Here is a 25784-nt window from a genome sequence, read left to right as displayed (position 1 = left end):
TAGAGCCAACAAAATGTGTAGCCGCGGCCAGGAATCAAACCCTTGCCTTCTGCGTGGAAGGCAAGCGCGATAACCGTCAGGCCACGGGCGCGCTACCCGGTTGGTCAGCTGCGCGCGCGGCAATATTGCTCACGCTCCCGTTCAGTTTTTTTTTTTTTTTAGTTTGGGTTGTGTACTGCGATCTTCTCTTAAATAATATTGTTGCGTAAGTTCTTTTCATGTCACTTTAGCCTGTTTGTCACCACATTTATTTATGTTTTCATAATCTAGCACATTGCATATATTGTAACTCGGATGGTGGTGAGAAGAAAAGACTTAATCACGTGTGAGTCGCCTGCTTTTTTGTTCTTCCCTCTTTCCACTGAATGAAATCAATGAAGCAGAAGTTAAGGAAACTTTGATGAACTGGCAATCACAAGACAAAATATTGAAGTCATGTCAATTTTAAACGAAGTAGGACCTTGAAGAGTTCAATATGTCTGATGTAGAACGAGTAGATTATGTGAACGAATTTTTGCCGGAAACACACTCAACGCTTTTAAGAATGATGTGATGCTTTCTATAAAACACTCGTTAGCCTTTTGTTGATTTTGACGACTTTCCGTTTACATGGCCCACAGAACGTCTTCATACTCTTTGCTGACTTTGTGTCAAGATTCTCCTGCTGCCTTTCTGTAAAAAAGTGTACAGAAAAGCTGGAAATATTCGATGTTCACTGTTTCATTACTGAGAACATAAAATTTTGCCGTTGATATTCTGTTGTCGCTATAAACAAATAGCCTGTAAATATTTGGTTTTATTTGCTTTAAAACCTTTTAGATGACTTTTTTCCAGCGCCAAAAGAAACATTTCAGCTGCCTGCTGACTAAATCTTAAAAAGTGTTGTATTCGTGTAGACAGGGAGGCTACCACCGAATACTTCTATCTATTCTCCTCCGGCCATTAGCGAACGACCGGCAGTTCGGATGCTCGCGAGTCTCCACACACGGTTTCAGCCCATGGCTGTGGTGTGCCGACCGTTGTCTCCTAGCGCTGTGATATTCAAAACAGTCTCAGTTAATCAAGGTTGCATATCATATTGAAGTATGTAACTTTCTTCTTTTCTAAAGGAAGCTAATTCAGATTAACGTGACATAACAAATATATGGTTCTAATTATCAAATACAGAGTATAAGATTTTTAACTCATATTTATTAATTTTTTTTTTATTTCAAATTAAATAAAGAATGGGAACCTTTCAGTGAGCGTCCTGACGCGCGTACTCAGTATATAATGTAAACGTTAGATGAACGCTTGCGTAACAAATGTAGATGATGTATATTCACTTGAGCTTTGTTTACTTCTACGTCTATATATACTTTGAACTTGATATGAACTCACTATCTTGCAAGATAAAAGAACATCTTCCAAAACAACGCCCTACCGAAAGAAAAGAAAGAAAAAAAAAACATTTGGCGCCTATATGAAAGCAAACGGGTTCATACCACTTACAGTTTAGCCACACCGGCCACCAATTTGTCAAAGGGGTCCCCCGTATGAGCCATAACGCTCACCTATTTGAGCAAACAGGTCACTTTTTTGGAAACGGGTCAGTTGTCAAGGCAAATGGGTCACTCGTTTGGGCAATGTTCTCGGACGTTTGCTCAAACCGGTGACCATGTTCCACAGACGGGTGACCGGTGACCGCGGCAAGCTGTACCGGTTTAATCAAACGGCTCTCCGGAGACCGTTTAATACTGAACGTACAGATCGGGGGCATGGGCACGCCAGTTTCAGCATCGGCAGCCTGTTTCGGGAAAGCCCTGAGCGCAGGTTCATTGATTTACAATCGTTCGCGTAATGCAAGTAATTATATTTCTATTTTGGTTGCGCTGATGTTCGCTTAAACTGCAACATTAATAAACAATTTTTTTTTTTTAGGTAAACATGCGACGTTGTTAAGCCATATTTTTGACAGAACTTTCAGACTTTGGCGTTCGTTGCTGCCTCAATTTAGTTATTCAGCTCGAATCTCTCTCGCAGAGGACGCGACCGCGTGAAACAATATACTTCTAGACTCCGTTTCGCCTCAATTCGAGACTCAGCGAAGGTAAAGCGCGAACAGATGGCTGCACTTACATCGAGCATTGCGAGAGCAGGCCCGCTGTTGCAACAGTCAAATTACGACCTCGCACAGGTGCTTTTTTCGCTCGGGCGCAAGCCAAGCTTCTGGCCGGTGCGCGCCATTTCCAGCGTTCAAGCGTGCTGAAAAAATTCGCCTACTTTCCGAGCCTGCAAACGCGGCTTGGTCAGCTTTATGTGGCAATCCGAAGAGAGGAAGAAAGCGCGTGTACAGCGGTTGGTGCACGCTCTCCCCTAACACTAACTGTATAAAAAAAAAAAAAAAAAAAAAAATTAACCGCGAGTTTTTTTTTTTTTTTTTTTAGAAGGGTGGGGGGTGTTTCGGTGTCCTGCGCCTTGACCTGGCCCCCTCCCTTTTCTCTGGTCAGCTGTCACGTGACCCGGGAGAGGAGGACACGCTACACGCTGATAAGCAAAGCCTCCGAGATCCGGCCAAGGGCGCGTTGGCAGCCGCTTTTGTTTTTTGTCTGCTTGTTGTCCTGTGAAGTTCGAACTTCGCTCGTCCACCTGCTTCGATCTGTCGCCTAACCCTGCGGTCTTATTAGGATGTCTTTCGACAACGTATTGGATGCGCACCAAAGCTATTAGCGTTCAAAAAGTCCTATGCGTATATCGGCAACAAGCGATTCTTCCAAGAAGTGAGGAATTCTTGCGGTTTGGTTGGGTTCGGCAAATGACAGCTTGTGCGCCGCATCGCGTTGAAAGTTCAAGGAACCTTCCTTCTCGTTTTTGTGTTTGTGTGGTTGTCCTGCTTTCACCGTGTAGACATATATTTTGGATTACATCTTTCAAGCCCGCTATTATTATGGGAAGTGCACTGCAACCTACTTGTTGGCAACGATTGACCGTTCTTCTACGCGTACTCTTCCAGATTATCAATAGAATTATGCAGCGTCTAATCACGCGGCAGCCGGGAGAATAATTTCCCCCAAGGTCTGCCATTATAGTCTAAAATTACCTCGGCTGTATAAAAGCCTAGAGTGCCTCTTCACATTTCAGAGATCGCTTGCACGTTTGTACTTGTCTACGGAATAAGTTGTAACAAACGTCTAGGCGAATTGAAAACGATCTTTGGTGTCTGTTTTCCTTCCCATTTGCAAGCACCTGCGCGAGCACGGATTTTTCCATGTGTTTCCTCCATGTTAGAAATAGGTCTGTGAGTTTTGGGCCGTCTTAAATAAGTTTAAGATAACCGACCTTCCAGACGATACCCATTTAGGGTTAGCGAATAATTTGCCTATCCGAAAGGCGCGTTCAAATGTGTGGTCACCACCCTGGTCGTACGGGCACCCGTATTAAACGGGTATCGTTTCAAACGGGGACCGTTTCAAACGGGTACCCGTATCCCATATTCACGTTTGATTCAAACGGATCGACAGGTTTGCCACCCATTTGATTCAAACGGGTCGACCTAGAGTGCTTTAATGTGCGTTTCGCATAGAGTGATGAAAACTGCCTGTTTCCCTTTCCCACACCCTCTTCCACCGCCATTTTGTTTCTCTCATTGTTTCCCCATGCGCCGGAAAGTGGCCTTTGTGTCCATCGGTAATCCCATCCGAGGGGGAAAATGCTAATCCTCCCTCCGTGGGTTCCACAACGCTGCTCCGAACTTCTGAGATAAGGTGCTTGTTTCCGGGAGGGTTATAAGCCCCACGGATTATCGCCGAGGAACAAAATGGCTGCTGGTTTGTCGGCGAGTGGTATTACAAAGAATGGCATCACCGTAGCAAAGCGCACATGAAGGCTCCCTAGGTCGACCAGTTTCCCACCCGTTTGAATTTCAACTATTTTTTTTTTCATTAGGGAAATGATTTTTTTTTTTGCCTTCTGCACACGGATGTGCGTTTCTTATTTTTCTGATTTTTATTCTTAAAAAAAAAAAAAAAATGTTTCCACTTGTGCGCGCCGTTTTGCGCGTGCCCCCCGAGTTTGTGTGCTGCTTGGTGTGTGCGCAAAAATGCGGATGAAAAGACGATATCCGCTCTTACATACCGCTAGCGTTCCTCCCGTTGCACGTGTGGAATATCCAGCGCACCCCTGCCTCTACCACGTGCCTACAATATTTACAAATTTTAGATAATATGTGGTTTTTGATGGGGCTCAAGATGTTTCTATTTTAAACCGTATTTTAATTATCAGAAATTAAAGTGTTAATTAACAACCTTTAGTTGATTATTTGACTTATCCTGATGAAATTCGGCACTCCACTATATTGTCCTCCTGGTAGTGAAACTCAGCTGCACAGACCACATTATCTCAACTTTCACCACTTTCTTACTAATAAATTTCTTCGAGTTAAGTATAAACACCCTGTCTATGAGATATTCAGAGCATCGTGAATCACAACGAACCGCCTTGGCTTAAGGTCCATTTATAACAATTGGAATTAAATGTTATACAATTGACCTCTGGCTATGTAATAACAACTGGGAAAAGGTAACTACGCATGACATACCATTCGCCTCAATCTTCACCACAAGTAAGTAATGCTGCATGCCAGTTGCTATTTAGATAAAAACATGAAACACTTGTGCCCGAAGCCAAAAAGGAAGCGGAAGGTATTAGCAGAGCATCGCGGGCTTCGAAGTCGGCGTAATAGCATGATCGAACGCTGGGACGAGACTGACCGCGGTTTGCCATGCGGAGCCCCTTTTGTGCACGCGTGGGCTTCTAGAACATTTGGCGTAGAAGGTTCTACATGATGTTTGAAAACCTGAGACTGTGGTTTGAAAAACGGAAATTCGTGAAGAAGGAAGGAAAAGAAACAGACAACGTCTCAAACTAAGCTAAAAACTTTATTGCCTCTACAACTATTATACACCTCCCCCGAACGTCGAACGTCGACACCAGCACAGCGGTTGATCAATGAACTACAAACAATACACCAGAATCACAATACATCGAACCGCAAACAATACATAAAAAAAGAGAAGCGTGCCCTGTCGTTTCCATCTTCACCCAGTACAGGGGGTCCAATACAAACAGAAACACAAGGGCGTCACCGCACCGTTTTTCAAACCACAGTCTCAGGTTTTCAATCATCATGTATAACTTACACCAGCTCGCCTGCACTTTCACTGTTTTTTCGTAGAATGTTCTGTGCGTAGAACGTTCTGATTTCGAATCAGCAAGGCGGTACTCCAATTTACCAGAGCGTCAAATTACTGAGTCAATAAAAATGTGTAGCCGCGGCCAGGAATTGAACCCTAGCATCCTGCGTGGCATGCAAGCGCGATAACCCTTAGGCCACGCGCGCGCTGCCTACTTGGTCAGCTACACGCGCGGTCATATTGTTCACGCCCGCGTTCAGTTTTCTTTTTTGTTTAAATTCGCGATGTGTATTGCGAACTTCCCTTAAATACTATTGTTGTGTAACTTCTTTTCATATCACTTTAGCCTGTTTGTCACCACATTTATTCATGTATTCATAATTTAGCACATTGCATATATTGTAACTCGGATGGTGGTGAGAAAAAAAGACTTAATCAAGAGAGAGTCGCTTGCTTTTTTCGTCTTCCCTCTTTCCACTGAATAAAATCAATGAAGCAGAAGTTCAGAAAACTCTGATGAACTGACAATCACAAAAAAAAATCTTTAAGTCATGTCAATCTTACAAAAAGTAGGACTTTGAAGAGTTAAATATGTATGATATAGGAGTAGGTTCTGTGAACGAATTGTTGTCATAAACAAACTCAACGCTTGCTAGAATGATGTGATGCTTTCTATAAAACACTCGTTGACCTTTTGTTGATTTCGACGACTTCCCGTTTACAGGGCCCACAAAACGCCTTTATAGTTTTTGATGACTTTATGTCAAGATCGTCCTGCTGCATTTCTGTGAAAAAGCGTACAGAAAAGCTGGAAATATTCTATTTTATCTGGTTCATCACTGAGAACATAAAATTTTGCCGTTGATATTCTGTTGTCGCTGTTAACGAATAGCCTGTAAATGTTTGGTTTCATTTTCTTTAAAACCTTTTGGAGGACTTTTTTCAAGCATCATTAGAAACATTTCAGACTGCCTGTTGATTAAATCTTAAAAATTGTTGTATTCGTGGTTTAGACAGGGAGGCTACTACCGAATAGTTGTATTTATTCTCTTCCGGCCATTAACGACCGGCCGGTAGTTGGTATGCTTGCGAGTCTCCACACAAGCTTTTAGCCCGTGGCTGTGGTGTGCCGATCGTCGTCTCCTAGCAATGTGATATTGCCCAGAACAAAAAGGAAACAGAGGAAAACAGCAGAGCGTCGCGGGCGTCGATGTCGGCGAAACCGCAGGGTCGAGCGCTAGGGCGAGACTGACTGCGGCTTGCCACGGGGAGCACCTTTTGTAGCCGCGTCTGTCTCTTGAACATTCGGCCTAGAAGATTCGGCGCGTAGAAGACTAACCTAAAACAAGCAACGCGGTTCATGTAATTACCAGAAATCTAAATTGAAAGAATAAACAAAAGACGCTGCGCGCCAAGGAATCGAACCTTGGGCTACCACGCGAGAGTCAAGTGTGGTAACCACTCGGCCACGCACGCCTTTTTTTTTTAGGTCTTTACTACCTTTATTTCACCAGACAGTACAACGCATTCCCAACCATGACACACTAGAGCAACCAGATAGTCCCTGGACTGCGACTAAGTTTAAAATGGCTTCATTGATACCAGCCTGTTGAGTATAAGCACCCACTCAGGCTTTTCGGCCTGCGTTTCATACACTTCTCTTACATAAATAGCACTCTCAATTAAATATTCCCTTGCTTGACGGGGGTTAACATCAGCATTTCGTGCAGCCATCCTAGTCCTCCATAGGCTGTGGAGGCCCAACAGCATAAACATGTCGTAAGGCACACCCCCTTCGTTGTCGACAGATAGGAATCGAATACCCTAATTTGTTTATGGTAGGTCCCTTTTCAGGGTACGTTGCAGAATGTCCCACAGAAAAAACAGCCTCCCAACACTCTAGGAAAATACGTTCCACAGTTTTGGGTTTTCGACATAAGAGACAGTTGACTGACCAAGGCACAAAAAGGCCTTTTTCCTGCTGCCATGGCTTAACAGGAGGGGTGCCACTGTGTAGCTGAAAAAAAAAGTCTTCACAGTTGGCCTAACCGGCATTTTTTTAAGCTTTTTTAAAACATCTTTTCCTGCGCTCCCACAGTATAAGGAGCGGTACAAAGGTATTGGCAGCAAGGTGCCAACGAGATCTTTATATAAGCGCTTCCGAGCGACAACACTTAAATATTCCAATGAAAACCGTACTTTTATGAACTGAAAGGCTCTGAGCACTTCATACAAAAAACCACGTAGCCCCACACGTTGAAAAGCACTAGTAGATACAACAAACTCAGGTAATGCATGACACAGTCTAACCTGCAGAACTGTTCGCAAGAAATCATCGTTTTGATCCCAAAGAAAAATAAAACGAGAAACCACCTGCCGAAGAAACAAATGAACAAACCCAGGCCCACTGTTTCGCGCAGAACAAAACAAATTAGTACGACTGCTTCGCTCCCAACCCGAACCCCATACGAAAACTGCAAACATCCTATGTAACCTCTGAACATTCACTCTCGACATAGACAGCACTTGTCGCAGATAACATACTTTGGCCACAATAAACAAGTTGCAAACTAATTATCGCGCAAACATCGAAAGATCTTTACCACCCCACTTAGCTGTTTTTGCCCGAACTTGCTCCGTCTGCTCCATCCAATGGTCTCCGGTATCACGATAATGTTCTACTGGCACGCCAAGGTACTTGGGCGGCAAAACAGTAAAGTGAATGTTTTCAAAACTAACTGGTGTGGATTCCCAACAACCGTGCCAGAATCCAACGCATTTGCCCCAATTTACGGCACTACCCGCAATCTTGCAAAACAAGGCCGTTTCTTTCACAACCTCCCTAACACTTTCTGTATCCTCACAAAACACAGCTATATCGTCTGCGTAAGAAAGGAGCTTGACTTCACTTGAAACCAGCCTAAAACCACATATCCTTTGACTATGAAGTATCTATGAACAAAAGGGCTCAAGATAAATGGCGAACAACAGGGGAGATAAAGGGCATCCCTGTCGGACCAAGGACCGAACTTCCAATTTTTCACTCACTTCCTTATTAACGATTAGGCTTCTAAAACACTTTGCATATGACATTTTTACACCATCTAAAATAACTGAACCTACATTCACGTGTTTCAATATGAAAAATAGAATATCGTGTGCTACCCTATCAATGGCCTTTTTTAAATCCAGTTGCAGCATAACCACTCTACCGCCGAAAGCGTCACAACACTCTAAAATACTTCTGGCCACGTGAATATTTGTAAAGATTGTGCGCCCTTTAATGCCACACGTTTGGTGAGGCCTAAGAAGGAATGTTATTATAGTATGCATTCTTCTCGCCAAAACTTTCATAAAAGTCTCATAATCTACGTTGGTAAGGCTTATTTGGCGACATGACTTAGCCGATAACTGCTTTACAGGGTCTTCACTTTTGGGAATCAAAATTGTATGGGTTCTCCGAAAAGATGGTGGCATTTCTTTTACCTCGTACACTTCTAGTAGCACACGGTGTAGATCCTCAGCCATAGGTTCTTTAAAAGCCTCGTAAAAAGCTGCCCCCAGACCATCTGGTCCGGGAGACTTTCCTGTGTTTAGACCATCAATTGCTCTTTTTATTTCTAGCACACTTACCGGCACTTCGAGGACTGTCTTAACCTCTAATTTAATTTTGGCATTAACGGTAAAAGCTCTTTTCCGAAACCTTCATCAACAAGTATCTTGTGCCCCAAAAGATCTCGACAATATTAAAAAAAAGCACGTTTAATAATGTTTTTATCACGGGTGATTTCGTTGCCATATTGTATCTCTTTTATTTCGTTTTGTATTGCATATTTGTTTTCATCACTCAGTGAGCGCTTAGTTGGTGTTTCTCCCGCCCACAATCGTTCGGCTGGAGCTCTTATCACCGCTCCTCGGTAGTTATTTGTATCGATAAGCTCTAGTTTGCTCTTGACTTTGCTGATTTGTTTCGTAAACTTTCCTGGTTGAGCGCTCTCCATACATTACAAGAACTGGAGCTGACATTGCCGTTGTTTTTCTTTTGCCCTTTCTTGCCTTTTCAAAAAACTCGGTCGTTCCATTGCATTAATTTTTACTTCTTCCTTAAATAGCTCCCACAATGTTCCAAAGCTTCCAGTCTCAGCGTCCAGCAACTTTTGTGTACTTTCCTTCACTCTGCTCACGAAGACCTCATAGCTCAAAAGCTTATTAAATTTCCATAAATCCCAGATAAAGGCCGTTTTATTTTGTTTAGTTCCTAGCGTGAACATTACCAGGATGTGATCACTGAAAGATACATGTTTAACGTCATAGTTCTGGCAGAGTGGACAAGTTCTGCTGATATATAAGCCCTATCAAGCCTGGCGTGGCTTGTGCGTTGGTGATGCGTGAACGGGGGTACATTACTTTTCGACAGAACCCACCCAACATCCTCTAAGTTACATTCTTGCACTAATGTATTCAATAACATCGCGCTCTGATCACGTATCGGCAACTGCTGTACTCTATCTTCTGCAACGCACACACAGTTAAAATCTCCTAGGAAGATAATAAGTTTATCAGAGTTAAGATAGAAGGCAACTTGTTAAAAAAACTACCACGCTCGCTTTGCCGATTTGGCACGTAGACACATATTATACGCCATTGCTTACCCGAAAAGGAAAGGTTGCATACAACCAAACGCCCATTAGTACATACAACAACAGGCTCTACCACAATTCCTACGGAATTGTGCAAAAATAAAGCACAACCGCCAGATCTACCAACGGAGTGGCATACACATATACATTATAGCGAGCTCTGAAAGGCTGAAGCATACGGCTCGTTTGCTCTTCGCTCTCTACTCTTGTCTCTTGCACAGCCCCTACGTCAAGGTCATTATACAGAAAAAGGCGGCTAAGTTGGTACTGCATGCGCCTGGCCGCCAAGCCCCGTACATTCAGCGTGGCGACACGTAGGGCTGTATCGAGATTACCTGCTCTTTCTGAGCGAGTAGAACGGAGCTGCTTGGTGCTCACCTCGGCTCATTGAGAGACGCCGAACGACTCACTGTCCCCAAAGTGCTGGCCGGCCATTTTCGCCAGCCGAAAAGTACAAGGCGCTACAGGAGGTCTCCGTCTCGGCCGCGTCATGTTCGCGTCCGTCTAGAGCTCCGAGTGCCTTGCAGAGCGCGAGGCCTCACTACTGCGTGGGCGGCGTCGCCATCGGACTTCGGTCCGGTGGTATGTGGGGCTTGAGTCTCAGACTTGTCCGCCGCGTCAGAGACGCCTTTGGGGGCGGCTCACCGGGGGCAGCCGCTCCGGGGTTCTGGCTGACTTTTTCACGAAGTTCACGGGCCGGACTGGGGATTGGGGCCATGGAGACCTCTGTCTCGACGTCCTTTGGTTTTTCAGCCATCAAGACGCCGCACGCTGACAGGGTTGTCAGCGTGCGGCGTCTTGATGGCTGAAGACTCCTCCATGCCGACGTTTTCCACACTCGGTGCACCACCCGTCGACGTCCCCGCAGGTAGCCTACCGAGGTCACTGTCGCTTTGACTTTCGTCACTGCTCCCCAGAGGTCCAAGTGGTGCTGGTGCCTGCTCTGGTAGCTGACTCGCTCCTCCGCTGGCAGCTTCCTCGGCGTCAGCCACGTCCATGAGGTGCTCCGAAATATCGTCGCTCCTCACGGGCCCTGCGACGCTCGCGTAAGTGCAGACGCATTGGCTCTCACTGTGGCCGAAACGCCTGCAGGACGCACAGCGTGGTACTCTGCACTCCCGGCCGTATTTGGCCCTTGCCCTTACACCGAAGGCAAAGCGGTGCCCTGCCCAGCACCACCACCTACAACAGGTCGCCAGCGATGCGCAGCTGGTGAGGGATGTCCTCCACCGTGACGCCGGTTGCCAGCTTGAAGGTCAACGAGCGTGTCGTCGAGCCCATGTCCATACAGCCTGGGACGTGCCACTTGTCTCTTGTGATCCCCGTCACCCTCCCAAAGGGCGCCAGGGCCACACGCACTTCTTCATCTTGGACGTGGTGCAGTAGCCAGTGGAGCTTGAGCCGCGTGTCCTGGTTATTCGGGTCCACTACAACGCAGCGGCCTTCCTTGATTGTGAAGCCGTCGGCTGCAAGCAACTTCTTGCCCTCGGCGCTCCTGAAGGTAACAGCACACACGTGGTTGTACTGGTACGCACCCAAGGCGAGCACCTCAGGGAGAAGTGCCGTACGGGCCAAGGCGTCTCGGAAATGTTCCAGGCGGTAGGGCCGGGCTCGCACGTCGGCATGCAAAAAAAATCGTGTTCTGGACAGACGAGCCAGAAGGCAGCGTAGGCATTATCACTTCTTAGTCCTGCGATGCAGGGTCAGCGTTCCTGCTTCCGCGGCCAGAAAGGGCCGCTGATACCGCTCCGACGGAGCTCATGATAAGTACTATCGGGGAAAAATGAAATGCGAACAGAGGAGCGCGTGGCTCGCGGAACAGGCTGCGCCGCCTGGAAGTGAACCTAGGGGCTAGGGTGCGTGGCCTACTTCGATGTGTTCACGCCCCTCCATTGGCGCTCCCCCAGCTTCGGCAGTGAGCCTCTCAGTGCGCTGAAAGCTGTCACCGCAATCTTTGCCTGCTCGGCGAGTACGGCGAGCTTCTTTGCACCGCACGCGCTGAGCCAGCAAAGATAGCGGTGAAAGCTTTCAGCGCACTATGAGACGCACTGCCGAAGCTTGGGGAGCGCAGAGGGAGGGGTGTGAACACGTCGGAGTAGGCCACGCACCCTCGCTCCTAGGCTCACTTCCAGGCGGCGCAGCCTGTACCTCGAGCCACGCGCTCCTCTGTTTGCATTTCATTTTTCCCCGATAGTACGTCCGATCTGCTCGGCAGCCGAAAGTCGAATGACTCGGCCAAGCGCGCGCTCGCTCGCCGACGCGCGTCGCTTGCCCGGGACGCCCGTTAAGCGTACCCCTCCTAAGACATCCCGGCCAAGCGACGTGCTCAACCCCGGAAGGCTACCCTTCGCTGAAGACACGGGAGCCCGAAGAAGCCGTCGTACCAGAGGTCAGTCCCCTGAATTGGGTCTGCTGCCGGACAAGCCCAGGCCGAAGAAGACGACGATGGCCAACCAGTCGCAGACTTCGGCCGCTTCAGCCGTCAGAAACCTGCCCTTCGCACCCCGGACTCCGACGCCGTTCCACGGGGACGCCTATGAGGACGTCGAGCACTGGCTGCAGCACTATGAACGTGTGGCCCGTCATAACGGCTGGGCAGCTGAACGGTGCGTGCAGAACATCTACTTTTTGCTGGAAGGGACTGCGAGGTACTGGCTGGAAAACCACGAGGATTCTTTAACTTCGTAGGAGGTGTGCGTGCAAGAACTAAGGAAGACGTTTACCAGCCAACACCGACGCGAGAGGGCCGAAGACATCCTTCGAACAAGGGCCCAAGGCCCGAATGAAAATATCACCAGCTTCGTCGAGGACGTCCTTCGCCTGAGCGCCCGCGCCGATCCTCAGGCTACAGCGGTGAAGAAGCTGCGACACCTGATGAGGGGTGTGAAAAGCGAGATAATCGGCGGTCTCATTCGCAATCCCTCGACAACTGTCGACGGGTTCGTAACGGAGGCGACGAGTATGGAACGTGCCCTACAAGCGACACCCTGGCGTAACCACTCTGGCGACATCCGGATCCGACCTTGGAACCGACCTCCCCGGCATCCGTGACATCATGCGTGAAGTCGTCCGTGAAGAAATCTACAAGATGCTCCCCGCTGCGGATCGCCCGCCCTCAAGTTCGCTCGCCAAGGACATCCGAGAGGAGGTTCACTGAGCCTTCCAACCTGAAGTTCCGATCAACACGACGACGCCAGAAGAACCGACTTGAGCTACGCCGCCATGGCCCCGACGTCCATCGCAAGCCAACCGCCAGGTCACGGCGCCACCCCTCCGAGACCCTCCGAGGCCGCTGTATCCTCGTCGGCAGGAAGGACAAGTCCAGGACGTCCGCCCGGAGCGACCCTCGCCGAGGAAGACCGACGTGTGGAGAACGGCCGATCGACGCCCGTTGTGCTACCACTGCGGGAAGGCCGACCATGTCTACCGCCGTTGTCCCTACCGGCAAATGGGGCTGCGTGGGTTCCACCCGAACGATCCACGCCCGAGGTACGGTGAACGCCCTCATGACATCGAGGAGTACCTCCGACACTTGCCCCCCTCAGCGCCGTCGCTCCGCCGTGAATCCCGCTCACTATCGCCACGACGTTCAGCGTCTCCAGCTCCCCGACTTCGCCGAGAGAGCCTGTCTCCCCTGCGTCGCCGGCCGAAGCGAATAGCCTCCAAAAACGCCGAAGCGCTCCCACTCGTCCGAAGCCCCGCATCACAACGACAACCCTGCAACAGTGTCCAACAACCTAAACGTTGTTATCGACGGCCTCGACGCATCGGCACTCCTGGACACCGGAGCAGACTCTACTCAGTCTTGAGTGGGAGGCTCTCCCGCCGCCTTCGAAAAGTTACGACGCCGTGAGATGGACCTCAAATACGAACCGCCGGAGGGCACCTAATCACACCTGTCGGCAGATGCACTGCTCGCGTTGAGATCCACAGTGAAAGCTACCCTGTGAAGTTCGTCGTTCTGCAAGACTGTTCGAGGGACGTCATTCTCGGAATGGACTTCTTGTGTCAATACGGCGCCGTCATCGATCTAGCAGTCAACCAGCTGACACTGCGGAAACCTGTCATGACGTCCGGGGATCAGGAAACAACGTCGGCCGCCTCAGCCGCAGTGCGTATACTGTCCGAGCACGTGAACTTGCTACCGCGCTCTAGTGTGCTGGTGCCCGTCGGAACCGAAACAGCAATCTGCGGAGACAGCCTGTTGGAGGGTAATGTTTAACTGCTCCTAGGCAGAGGGATCGGTGTCGCCTGGGGCGTGACGGAGCTCCAAGGTGGACGCACCGCTGTCCTTGTAACGAACCTCCGACGAGAGGCTAGGCACCTAACCAAGGGTACCACCGTAGGCCGAATCGAGGAGCTTCAGACGCCATCCGTTGTCACTCCAATCTCTGAGGAAACCTTGTCATCACCGCAGAGGAGCACGTCGCCGCTGCAGCTCGACATTGACCACCATCCAGGCCGTTCCAGCAGATCGGAATGGATTTACTTGGCCCTTTCCCGCCGTCAACGTCGATGTCGGCGAAACCGCAGGATCGAGCGCTATAGGGCGAGACTGACTGCTGCTTGCCACGGGGAGCACCTTTTGTAGCCGCGTGGGCCTCTGGAACATTCGGCCTAGAAGATTCGGCGCGTAGAACACTCTAACCTAGAACAAGCAGCACGGTTCTCGGAATTACGAGAAATCTAGACTGAAAGAATAAATAAAAGACGCGGAGCTCCCAGGAATCAAACCCTGTGATACCGCGCGGGAGTCAAGTGCGGTAACCACTCGGCCACGCACGCACGCGCTCGCTCGCCGACGCGCGTGGCATTATTCAAAACAGGCCCAGTTAATCAAGTTTGTATATCATATTGCAGTACGTAACTTTCTTTTTTTTTTAAAAAGCAACCTAATTCAGACTGACGTGAGATAACAAATATGTGTTTCTAATTATCTAAGTACAAAGTATAATATTTTTAACTAATATTTATTCACTTTGTTTTAAATCTCAGATGGAATAAAGAATGGGAACCTTTCAGTGAGCCTCCTGACTCGCGTACACAGTACATAATGTAAAAGTTAAACGAACTCTTGCGGAGTAAATATAGATGATGTATAATCATTTGAACTTTGTCTACTTTTAAGTCTATATCTACTTGGAACTTTAGATGAGGTCATTATTAGGCAATATCAAATAACATATTTTAAAACAACGTTGTTTATTGCTCCTTCTGCGCACGGAAGCGCATTTTTATCCTTTTTATTTTTCATTTAAAAATACGTTTCTTCCACTTGTGCACGCCCTTTTGCGCAAGCTCTTCTGTCTGTGCGCTGCTCGGTGTGGAAGCAAAAACGCGGATGAAAGCACGATAATTCGCTTTTACGTACCGACAAGGTTATTCCTGTTGCACGAGTGTAATATCTAGCGCAACCCTGCCTTTACCACGTGCCTAAAATTTATTATAAAATTGACATAATTTCTGGTTTAGTATGAGGCTGAGAAATTTTCTATTTTAAATTATATTTTAATTATCAGATATTAAAGAGCTAAATCACATCGTTTAGTTGATTATTTGACTGATCATGATGTATTCTAGCACCCCACTGCTTTGTCCCCCTGGTCGGGTAACTTAGCTGCACAGACATGATCCATCTAATCTCACGGATTTTTTCTAATAAATTTTTTCGAGTTAAATTTAAACACCCTGTATATATGATATTCATAGCATCTATCGTTCGTCACAGCGAGCCTTCTTGGCTTAAGTACCTTTTCTTACAATTGCAATTTAATGTTATTTAATTGACCTCCGGCTATGTAATAACAACTGGGAACAGATCATTACGCATCACATATCATTCGCCTGAATCTCCACCAGAAGAAAGTAACGCTACATGCCAGTTGCCGCTGAGATACAAAGACGAAACACTTTGGTTTGAACGGTTCTCAAAGGGTTTGTTGCCCACTAAACATGGGAACATATTTACTTCTCCTTGAGCGTTGAGATGAACATTACCACCTGACCTATGCTGTGCAAACCGGAGTGATTTGTGCGTTTTGTCTTTGCTAAAATGGCTGTGCCCGTCATTTATTTGGTTAACCCGCCGCCACCTTGCTAGAGCAAGGTCGAAATCACTTCATTACTTCCGTTTCCGCTTCATGCATTTGTTGCATTACCTTGTTTATTTATTTATTTAAATTCCTTAAGGACCTCCTTGGAGGTATTGCATAAGCGGTGAGTAAAAAATACAAAAAAGGGGCGGCGCACAAAGAAAAGGCGCATAAAAACAATTCAAAGACAAAAACATATATATAGATGAAAATATACGCACAAATCAGTTACGCACATATCTAAAATACGAGATCTAATAAAAGTTCCTGGAATTTTGTGGCGTCAGGTGTAGCGAAAACGTCTGAGGGAAGACTGTTCCAATCAATGGCAGTGCGTAAAAATAAAAATAAATAAAAATTTGAAACGTAACTATTCTGGCTTTTGGGCGCGCTACGCTGAGGGTATGGCCCGTACGACGATGACAGAGTACCGGAGATGAGATGTGCGATGACCGGATCACGGGCTGTAATAAAATTTGTGTAAAAGAAATAGCCTAGGATGTTTGCGACATCCAGAAAGGAGAGGAAGACTGGCACGAATTCTAAAGCGCCGTTCACACATATGCGACGGAGTAAGACCGAGAGAGACCAGGCCGGTTTTTAAGCCTCTTACGAGGTCTTAGAAGCCGCTCCGCTGCAGAACATTCCGTCCTAAGAAGTCGCAAGAGGCTTAAAAACCGGTCTGGTCTCTCTCGGTCTAACTCGGTTGCGTATATGTGAACGGGCCTTAAGAGAAGAAACGCTTGTAAAAGAATAATAGTCTGAGTAAACCAAACGTAATGCACGGTTCTGGATTGATTGAATGTTATTGGTGAGATAATCCTGATGTGGGTCCCAGATGGCAGATGCGATCTCGAGTTTATGACGGACAAGGGATGAGTAGGCAAGCAGCTTTAGATGAGGAGGGTCCAGTTTAAGGTTACACTTCAAAACTCCTACAGATATATTGGCAGAGGAGATAGTGTGGCTGATATGAGTGGCGCAGGAGAGATTAAATTAAAGGTGTACACCCGCCGGCAATATGAAGGCGAACACCTTACCTGGTTTCTTGCCTGTTTTACGGCTCCCGAAAGCTATATTAACTCTCAAACTCTCAAATGGTACGTGGCTTGGGGTTAAACTCTGTGTTCTAGCCCTCTTCTGGAACAGAGCTTGTTCCAAAACTTGCAGGAGCGTCAAAAACAAGAATAGGGCTGTTCAGCTTCGTATCGCTCACGGGTGTACACCGAAATACTCGTACCCATAGTTCTTTTACAATGGTTTGTTGTTAAGTGAATAGGAAAATATGGAAGGATTCAAACGACGAATAAATAATACGAGCTTGCACTTCTGAATGTTGAAAGACATCTGCCATTTTTCAAACTACGCTTCAATACTAAAAATATCATATTGCATGGGTAGGGATCGGATGGGTTAGTCACTTGACGATAAATGACAGTTATCAGCGACGAAACGAACATGCGATGAGATGGATAATGATATGTCATTAATCTGTATTAAAAAATTAATTTGACAGAGAACCGATCCCTGAGGAACACCTAAAGTTACTTCTGCTAGAGAAGATTATGCCTGGTTAGCGGCTAAAAGCTGCTGTCGATGGGTAAGAAAGTTAAGCATCCAGTTTAGGACCGACGGATGTAAATTAAGTTGAGACAATTTGAATATGAGACGTCTATGAGAATCCTTAGAAAAGTCTTTGTCAAAGTCTAGAAATAGTGTGTCAGTTTGAATGTTTCAATTGAGGTTAACATGCAGGTCATGAACAAAAGATTCAAGCTGAGTTTCACATAAAAGGAATTCTGAAAACAGTGTTGCGAGGAATCGATGAAGTTGTTGTCTGTCAGAAAGTGAAGGATTAAGTAGTAGGTGGTGTGCTCCTTTAGTTTCCACGAGACGCTTGTCACGGGGATGGGGCGGTAGTTTCAGGGAGAGCACTTGTCGCCAGGTTTGTAAATTGGAATGATCTTCCTGCGTTCCAGTCGTATGGAAGAATACCGGTTAAAAAGACCGCGAAAAAAACTTAGCCAATATCAAGCTTTATAATTCCTTGGTATTCTTAAAAAAAATTACGTTTATTTTATCTATACCTGCTGAGGAACAAATATCAAGGTTTTATGTGAAGTTTTTAATGCCAACAAGTTTGAAAGAAATTTCAACCATGTGTATGGGAAAAGCATGAGGAGCAGTGCAAAATATGTCACCACTTCCTGAGTGAAAACTGAACAAAACACATCATTAAGCAACTCTGCACATTAAAATGAGGCACGAAGGCGTCGGCGTCATTCTTGAGTATATTAACAAATTCAGACTTGGGATTAATAACTCTCCAGAGCTTTTCGGGTTACTCTTTAGCATGCACAAAAGGTGGGTGTTAAAAAATACACGTTTTAGTGTCTGAATTGCGGATCTCAATTGTTTGTCCACATTGTAAAATTTTTCTCTGTCCTAGCTACGCCCTGTGTTCCTCGCTTCACGAAAGAGTCGCTTTTTTGGAGCTTAAATGTTTCAGAGTTATTAAAGCATCGAGCAGAGAAGCTTTCGGTAAACGTGACGGTCGGGATAAAGATCTCGGCTAATTGTGGCATTTTAGATTTGAACATGGACCAATTATCACAGACATACAGACTTTCCAAAGCCGATAAAAAGTCATCAACATTTTTTTAGGTCTTGATCAAGGAATAAATGCTTTGCTGACACAGTTTAATTGTCCCAAACGTAATCAAATCATCGCCAATTGTTAGTAGGCTGGGTAGCAAAGTGCACAGAAGCAAGATGCATTGGAGTGCATCCTCCAAAACAAAAAAGGACACACCGAAACTCAGTGGCGCTGCACTTCCTTTCAAAAGCGCTTTCCGGCTCTGTTTCTCGGTCGTCGCTTTGCCATTTCAGCTTACGCTGAGGAGGATTGCACTCCCGCGGACAATATGAACCGCAACACCCAATCCGGCTTTTATTTTTTGCATCTGGAGTCCCCACCACTTTATCCCTTGGATAGCCATAAAGATCAAATAATGACGCCTGAACTTCGCGTACCATCAAACAGTTTAAACCAAAGGTGTTTTAGAAGTGGAAAGGTAGTTGGCGAAATAATAAAAGATTTTGCAGTTCGTATTTTTCTCGATGGTACACTCTAAAGGATGCCACCGAGTCTACTTTTACACTTGACGATCTTGTTAACTCGTGATGGAATGACTGAGAACCCGAGCGGCAACCTTTCTTGTGCCTTGTGCCATTGTCACCTCAACTGATCAGTTACTTTGTTAACTACGTAGTAATTCTCACCAGCAGTGCTCAATTGATCTGTTATTTTATTTGTTGTCTGAGCGTTTTGAATTGATATTATATAATGACGGTGAGCGAAGCTACGTGGTGCCAAAAATATATGACCTAAAAATGGGAAGAATAAATCTCTAACTGGGCCATTGTTTTCATTGTCACTCTGCAAAAATGTTAGAGTGAAAAGAGAGTGACCTCAGAAATTGTGACACGTTTCGGTGAACTCCCATCACCCCCAAATTAGCTTTTCATTGTTGTCAATAACGATATGAAACATATCCTTCGTCATAAGCCTAATGAAGTATAAGAAGTTAATAATTAAGGCACACAGTACGAAATAAAGCTCTAATTACTATGATTATCTGATATCGAATTCCTTTTCCTAGACCCACAAACAGCAATGAAGAATCATGGTTCTCGTTACGCCTAAACGGAATGATTGACTATCAATAGGGGGACTATGACGTCCAGTGTATGGAAATGTTTTTGTGCGTATATTCTTTGTAAACCACGTGCGCTAAGGTTCAACACTGATGTCATAGTGTGCGTAAATGCTTCTTGATTTAAGAAATATGACGTACAGATGACGTACTAATGCCCAGGTTCATTCACCGCAGAAATGAACTATTGACCTTTCGATGGTGTGTTTGCTACGTAGCACCTAACTGTGTCTATATAAACCTTATTTAATCTTCAGACGCACAGCTGTGTTGGAAAAAGCACACTACACCTTCGAAATGCGAGCGTCTGTCTGCTTTGTAAATCTTGAAGTTGCCTGGATGTTTGTTGGTAAGTCACCTCTTTGGTTATTTATCTTACTCCGGAGCATGAAAAGGCTACAAAAAATAAACGCGAAAAGAAAATACATACTCCAATATATCGAATGTTTGTACTTCACTTAAATGAAAAGCCAGTACAGCCGAATTTACTTTATAGGTGCTTTTCTTTCCATACATTCCTGCATCCCGTGGCCGTTTTATTATTCTTTGCACTACAAATGAAAATTATGGTGAAGCATCGGGTACCTTCCTCCAGTGCGTTTGCGCCGGTATTTCTGCTTTACATTTTTATAAAATCAAACACTGTGCAATTAAAATATCGCTTTAAGTCTCGGTTTTTGGCAGAAGAATAATACTCGTAGCGCTCTTTGAAACAAAAGAAAAAAAAGAAATAGGCGGTCGCTTTTTACAGTTCTTTAAACAGAGCAAAGGAGACCAAACTATTAACATACAAAAGGTGAACGAGTGACACGATGTGTTTGGAAGAGGCTACCAAACGTGTAAAACAATCGCATCATGTGTAGTATTGAAAGTGTTAAAAGAAAACAAATATTCTAAGAAAATTGTTTATTTTGTTAATATAAACTATAAACACGGAAATATTAATACGAGTCAGAATATCGAAGTATAATTTTGATATAGTTAGAGTTCGTGGTGGAAGAGGAGATGTGCATTACCAAGGCCAGCCAAGGCGGCAAATATTTTCTCGGACTTTGCACAAGTCCCACCCGGGACACTCTCGGTTAAATGGCTATCCAGAGCCGTAAAGGGGGAGAGTTTGGCAAGTTTATGACCTCGCCGCCGTAACGCCCACCTCTCGAGTAAGCCAATCATCCCGCGGCGCAGAGCGAGAGTTGTGAGCGCAAATGCGTGAACTCCCGGCTGCTCCAAGCTGAGAGAGCCACCATTTCCGTTCATTCGCCGGGTGGAATGCATGGGCTCAGAATTTCAATTTCGGTTATTTCCTTTTATATCGCTCGCCCTGACAAAAAAAATGATATACTGTTATTTATCAGTAAGTTTAAAAGCTAACAATCAAAGTTTTCTCGATGTCCGACTGCAAACTTGTATTCAGGCGAAAAAGAAGTCAGCCCGCAGCAGACAACGCGTAGCTTCAAAAGTGCTCTGTACAGAAAGCGTGTCGCATCAGAATGGCTCTCGCCTCCTTTTTGCTCCCTCCTTCCTCTCTCGCACATTCGGCGCTCACCTCCCTTTCCTCCACCTTTCGCCTCTGCAGTGCCATCGTCGCCACGCACACTGGCCAGACTGGGTGTATCTCGAAACAACCCATTCTTATTTGAACCGTTCTCGTTTGAACGCATTCGCAAAACGCCCTTCTCGTTTTACCCTTTCGCGTTTCGACCCTTTCTAACTTATACCCGTCTCATTTGAACCCATTCTCATTTGAATCCTTCTCGTCTGAACCCATTCGCAAAACGCCCTTCGCGTTTTAACCTTTCGCGTTTCGACCCTTTCTCATTTGAACCCGTTGTCATTTGAACACCGTAGTGAGAGTTGAAGATGAAGCGAAGCGGCACCATCTCTTGCATAGCACATGAAACAATTTTCCTTATGCCTGCGGGCCACCCCGAGTCTGTTGACGTAGCTACGTGGTCACATGGTGACGTGGTTTCAAAAGTGCTAGCGCAGGTTCGGTACTTCATTTATCTTCTGTCGCTGTATGTCGTAAGATGTAGTCGTGTGGAGCGGATGGATCATTGTGCTAGTCGTGTGTTATTGCTTGTAATGGCCAATTCGGGTGTTTATTTTCCCTGAAAAAAAGTTTTCCCATATCTTCGGCAAGGGCGTTCGCGTGATCAAAGGCTGGCGGGTGCAAGCTTTTCGGGTTGCGCTTCTCAGGCGTGTACCGGCAATTTACCAGCAGAAGTTTTTCCGAGCTCCAAGAGGTCGGGCAGCTTGTCTGCCAGTCTGTATCCAGTATCGTCACATCCGAATCGGGATAGGAAACCAAACGAAACAATGCTCGCTGAGGCGGCAAATAGCGGGTTCAAGTGGCAAACGAAGCCATCGAGACAGGCACCCTTTTGTGCTCTGAGACAAGATAGCAAAAACAACGAAGAGGAATATAATTTATGTTTCAAAGAAACATTTTTGGAAGAATATATCCAGCCTGAGCAAGGTATGTTTGCTCTGAGACATGGGCTGCATCATACATCACTTTATTTTACAACTCTGTAAAAACAAGTTATTACACCGCTGAAAAAAAAGTATGCATAGTGATGCAGTTTGAAACTTGAACACGCATTACAATTTCAAGGAGGGTGGGTGCAATGAGAAGACTGAGGATTCCAAAAAAGGTACTAGAGAGTTTTAGTAGATCGTTCCGATACCCCCGATAACGATACTATGCATGCACAAGGGAGGCGGTGGCGGAGTATCGGGTATCGTTATCGGAGTCATGGGAACGATCTACTAAAACCCTCTACTAGCAGTAAACAGAATATGGAAAGCGACGCCGGCAAGCCTTCGTGGCAACAGTTAATCGAAAGTCCAAACGAAGTTTATTGAAATTTGACGCGCGTGCGGGCAGCACCACACTGATTTATACATCTGCCCTTTCATTGATTTTATATTTTAATATTCTGTCAGCTGTACGGACTGTGGTAATGCCAATATTTTGAAAAATTTTGTGCAGCCGCTTCTGTTTACACACATCTCAAAGAGTCGTAGTTTATGTTGTTGGCGTATGCAGCGTGCTCATGGTACCATAGAATGACCGAAGAAGAAGTTAACAGAGCTCACTCGCAACCCAGTCAAATAAAAACGCCAGTTCATTGTGCTTTGCATTCGGGTGGAGAGGGTCACGTGATGCGCCGCTGGCGCGTTTTTGGTCGCCGGTGCCACAGGCAAGGGCTCGAAGGAAATTAATTACCCGAATTCGCCATAAATACCGCAGAAAGATTGCGAGATCATGATGCTGGATTAATTTGGGTTCGAAATGAGAGAGGTTAAAAGGAGAAAAGTCTTTCTGACAGTGGTCAAAACCAGAAAGTATGTTTTGAGAAAATTTTAAATGAGAAAGGTTAAAATGAGAAAAGTCGTTTTGAGAAGGGTCCAAACCCGAAAGTTTGTTTTGAGAACGGTTTAAATGAGAAAGGGAGAAACGCGAAAGTTGTTTTGCGCTGGGTTGAAATGAGAAGGTAAAAACGAGAAGGTAGAAATGCGAACGGGTTCAAATGAGAACCACCCGCCAGACTCTCCCAAATGAGAACCACCCGCCAGACTCTGTGGCCATCGTACAAGGTCACGCGCAAAGTGTAGGGGTAAACGTGTGCGCGAATATAAGCGGATCCTTGAGTGGCTCTCATCGGACGAACTCCATCTCCCGGCGTCTGTCAGAAACCCGATGAAATCTTTGTGACACTGTCTATATTCCGAGGCGGCGCAGTTGAGACACATCTTAGTTATTCCACTGTACATTTTTTATTGAAACTGGGAGGCTCTAAGTTTCACGAACCAGGTGCATGTTTACTTCAACGTAGTACAAGAATGTTGTCTAGAAAATTAGCTGGGGCTTGTTTCTGACACACTGCCAAGCGTGATGAAAACATAAAACATTTTTTTTGGGGGGAGATTTTAGATAACTATATTGAAACATTTGAGAAAATAAGCAGTACAAATGTTTGATAATGTTAGGAAGCACGACAACTCGCAAGAAATAGAAAGTGGCGGCATTAATTTACTTACCTTGACATTGAGACCAATCCTGAAAAATGGACAAAAGTATAGCAGCAGAACGATTCTATAAACTATTTTTTTCTTCTTTTGCATTAACTCTGCATTGTGTACAATATACTTAAAAAAAAAGATTACATTTTGCAAACGTGTTTTTCGAGCTAAAGTGTTCGTAAGAATTTCTATGTGCATTCAGTGACCTAAAAGTGTATCCCGCACATTTAAAGGGCAACTCCGCTCAACTCCAAAATTTTTATGGTTATTTTCGATCCCATTTCCCAAGTCACTACAAAACAGTTCTTCGTCTTCGGATTCGCGAAATGTGGAATATTATTTGTGTAATTGTACTTTAAACATTAGCAGATACCGAAACCGAAAATTCGGTTGCGTCAGGCAATATTGTTCTCGTGTCGTCAGAGTCATGGCCACGTCACGTCGAACCACGTGGTCTTGTGACGTTCGTGGGAGCAAGGTACGCTAAACGTGACGCGGGCAGGTCGCTTCGGATGGCGCAGAAAGTGACGGCCCGGGGAGAGGGGGAAGGAAAGAAGACGAAAGAGGCGAGGGGGAGCGGAGAAACTGGACATGGGGAACAAGTTGGCACATGTCGGGGGAAGCGAGTCCAAGCGGGAAGACGTGCCAAGAAAAGTGCCAGGGAGCGCGCTGGAGAGAGCGCGGGAAACAACGCACAAGAGAAGCACGACGGAAAGGCCTACCGCAGGCGTTAGCGCCCCAGACCCTCGAGCCCTGAGAAACCCGGATCGCCTTAACCGCAAGGCCACTCGCTACCGTCAGCGCTTCAAGCGCCAGGACCCTTTGAGCCCGGCCAGTGAAACACAGCCGCCGCCAGCTGACGTCAGCGCCCAAGCCCCGAACCCTCCAAGCCCTGTGAAGCCCGGATCGCCTCAATCGCAAGGCCACCCGCTGGCGTCAGCGCTCCAAGTCCCTGAACCCTGTGAGCCCCGGAGTCAACTCGCCCACGCAACAACACAGTGACGGGCAGCCCGGGACACCACCCCTTCAGAACGCCACGACAGTCAGTGAGCTGCGGGCAGGACCAGCACCGACTCCTATCATTATTAAACAGTAAATATCATTTTCGCCTCGTCTCTCCTCACCTCAGCTTGGGCCAACCACAGCGCGTATGTGCCTCCCTTACGGGGGTCGTCACCCGTCACAGTCTCCTCTATGCGACGGCACGGCGGGCGAACGTAGAGCAAAGCGCAAGTGTCGTCTGCTCCAGTGACGTCACAAGGGGGGGGGGGGGGTGGCGGACCGCCCCGGGGCAGCGCGCAGGGGGGTGTTGCGGCGGGCCACGAGAGCGGGGGGGGGGGGCGCGTCGCGGCGGGTCACGCGAGAGCGGGGGGCTACCGCCTCGGGTGCCGCTGACCCTCGTGACGCCACTGATCTGCTCCTCAATTTTCGCCAATGTAGTTAGCTAGGACATCGTGTGGAAACTTGTGAAAAACAACTTTCGGGCTGGTCAACTGGTAATTCGAGTAGGCAGCAACGCAACATTGCGAGCCTATGGATCTTTCGACATTGATCGCAGCTAGCCATCGGAGATGCGGCCCGCGCTCGTATCGTAATCTAAACGTCCTTCTCAAGCCAGAGTAGTAGCGAGACAAAACAGACTGCTCGCAGCTCTCAGCGCCGAGAAGCCCGCAGGGCAGCGCAAACTAGCGCATCCGTGTTACGGTGATCAGGTGGACGCCGTTGAGCCAACACCGGGAGGAGAAACTCATGACGTCGTTGTTGAATTTCGCTCTGAGAAGTAAAAACAAACAAAACGTGAGAATGGCGCAGTCATGCCTCTGACGTAGTGGCTCGATGTTGGCTGCTTCAACTCCGTGGCATTGACTGCGCTGATGATTGCGCCTCAAGTCGCACGCTGGAGTTGTCAGATTTCGACGACTTGGCTCATTTTAAAGTTTGCTGGCCAGCTCATTAAATATATAGACAGAATTAGATTGCAATATTTTACATCTGGTCTTCCTATATGATACTGAAGAGGACTGCATAGTTTTTGTAAATATCAAAAACGAAGCGGAGTTGTCCTTTAAGAATATGGCCACGTGGCCCCATACATAATTGCAGATTTCGCTGACGCCTCCCACGTCTTCATATAAT

The 25784-nt window shown here is 46.5% G+C and overlaps 1 protein-coding gene and 1 pseudogene across 1 annotated transcript in view; one reads left to right on the top strand and one right to left on the bottom strand.

The window, feature by feature from the left end:
• Window positions 1-10352: 10352 nt before the first annotated feature.
• On the bottom strand, window positions 10353-11026 carry LOC115325119 (annotated as a pseudogene).
• Window positions 11027-19916: 8890 nt separating this feature from the next.
• Window positions 19917-25784, top strand: part of LOC8042831 (boophilin-H2) — a 43121-nt gene continuing 37253 nt past the window's right edge. The window contains exon 1 of the mRNA XM_029985821.2: window positions 19917-19968. Within this exon, the coding sequence (XP_029841681.2) occupies window positions 19917-19968 (52 nt within the window). The remainder of the gene's footprint in view (window positions 19969-25784) is intronic.

Source organism: Ixodes scapularis, unplaced genomic scaffold (genome assembly GCF_016920785.2).
Source record: "Ixodes scapularis isolate PalLabHiFi unplaced genomic scaffold, ASM1692078v2 PGA_scaffold2__306_contigs__length_199485367, whole genome shotgun sequence".
NCBI lineage: Eukaryota > Metazoa > Arthropoda > Arachnida > Ixodida > Ixodidae > Ixodes > Ixodes scapularis.
Note: the sequence above shows the minus strand (reverse complement) of the source record. Positions and strands in the feature narration are given on the sequence as shown.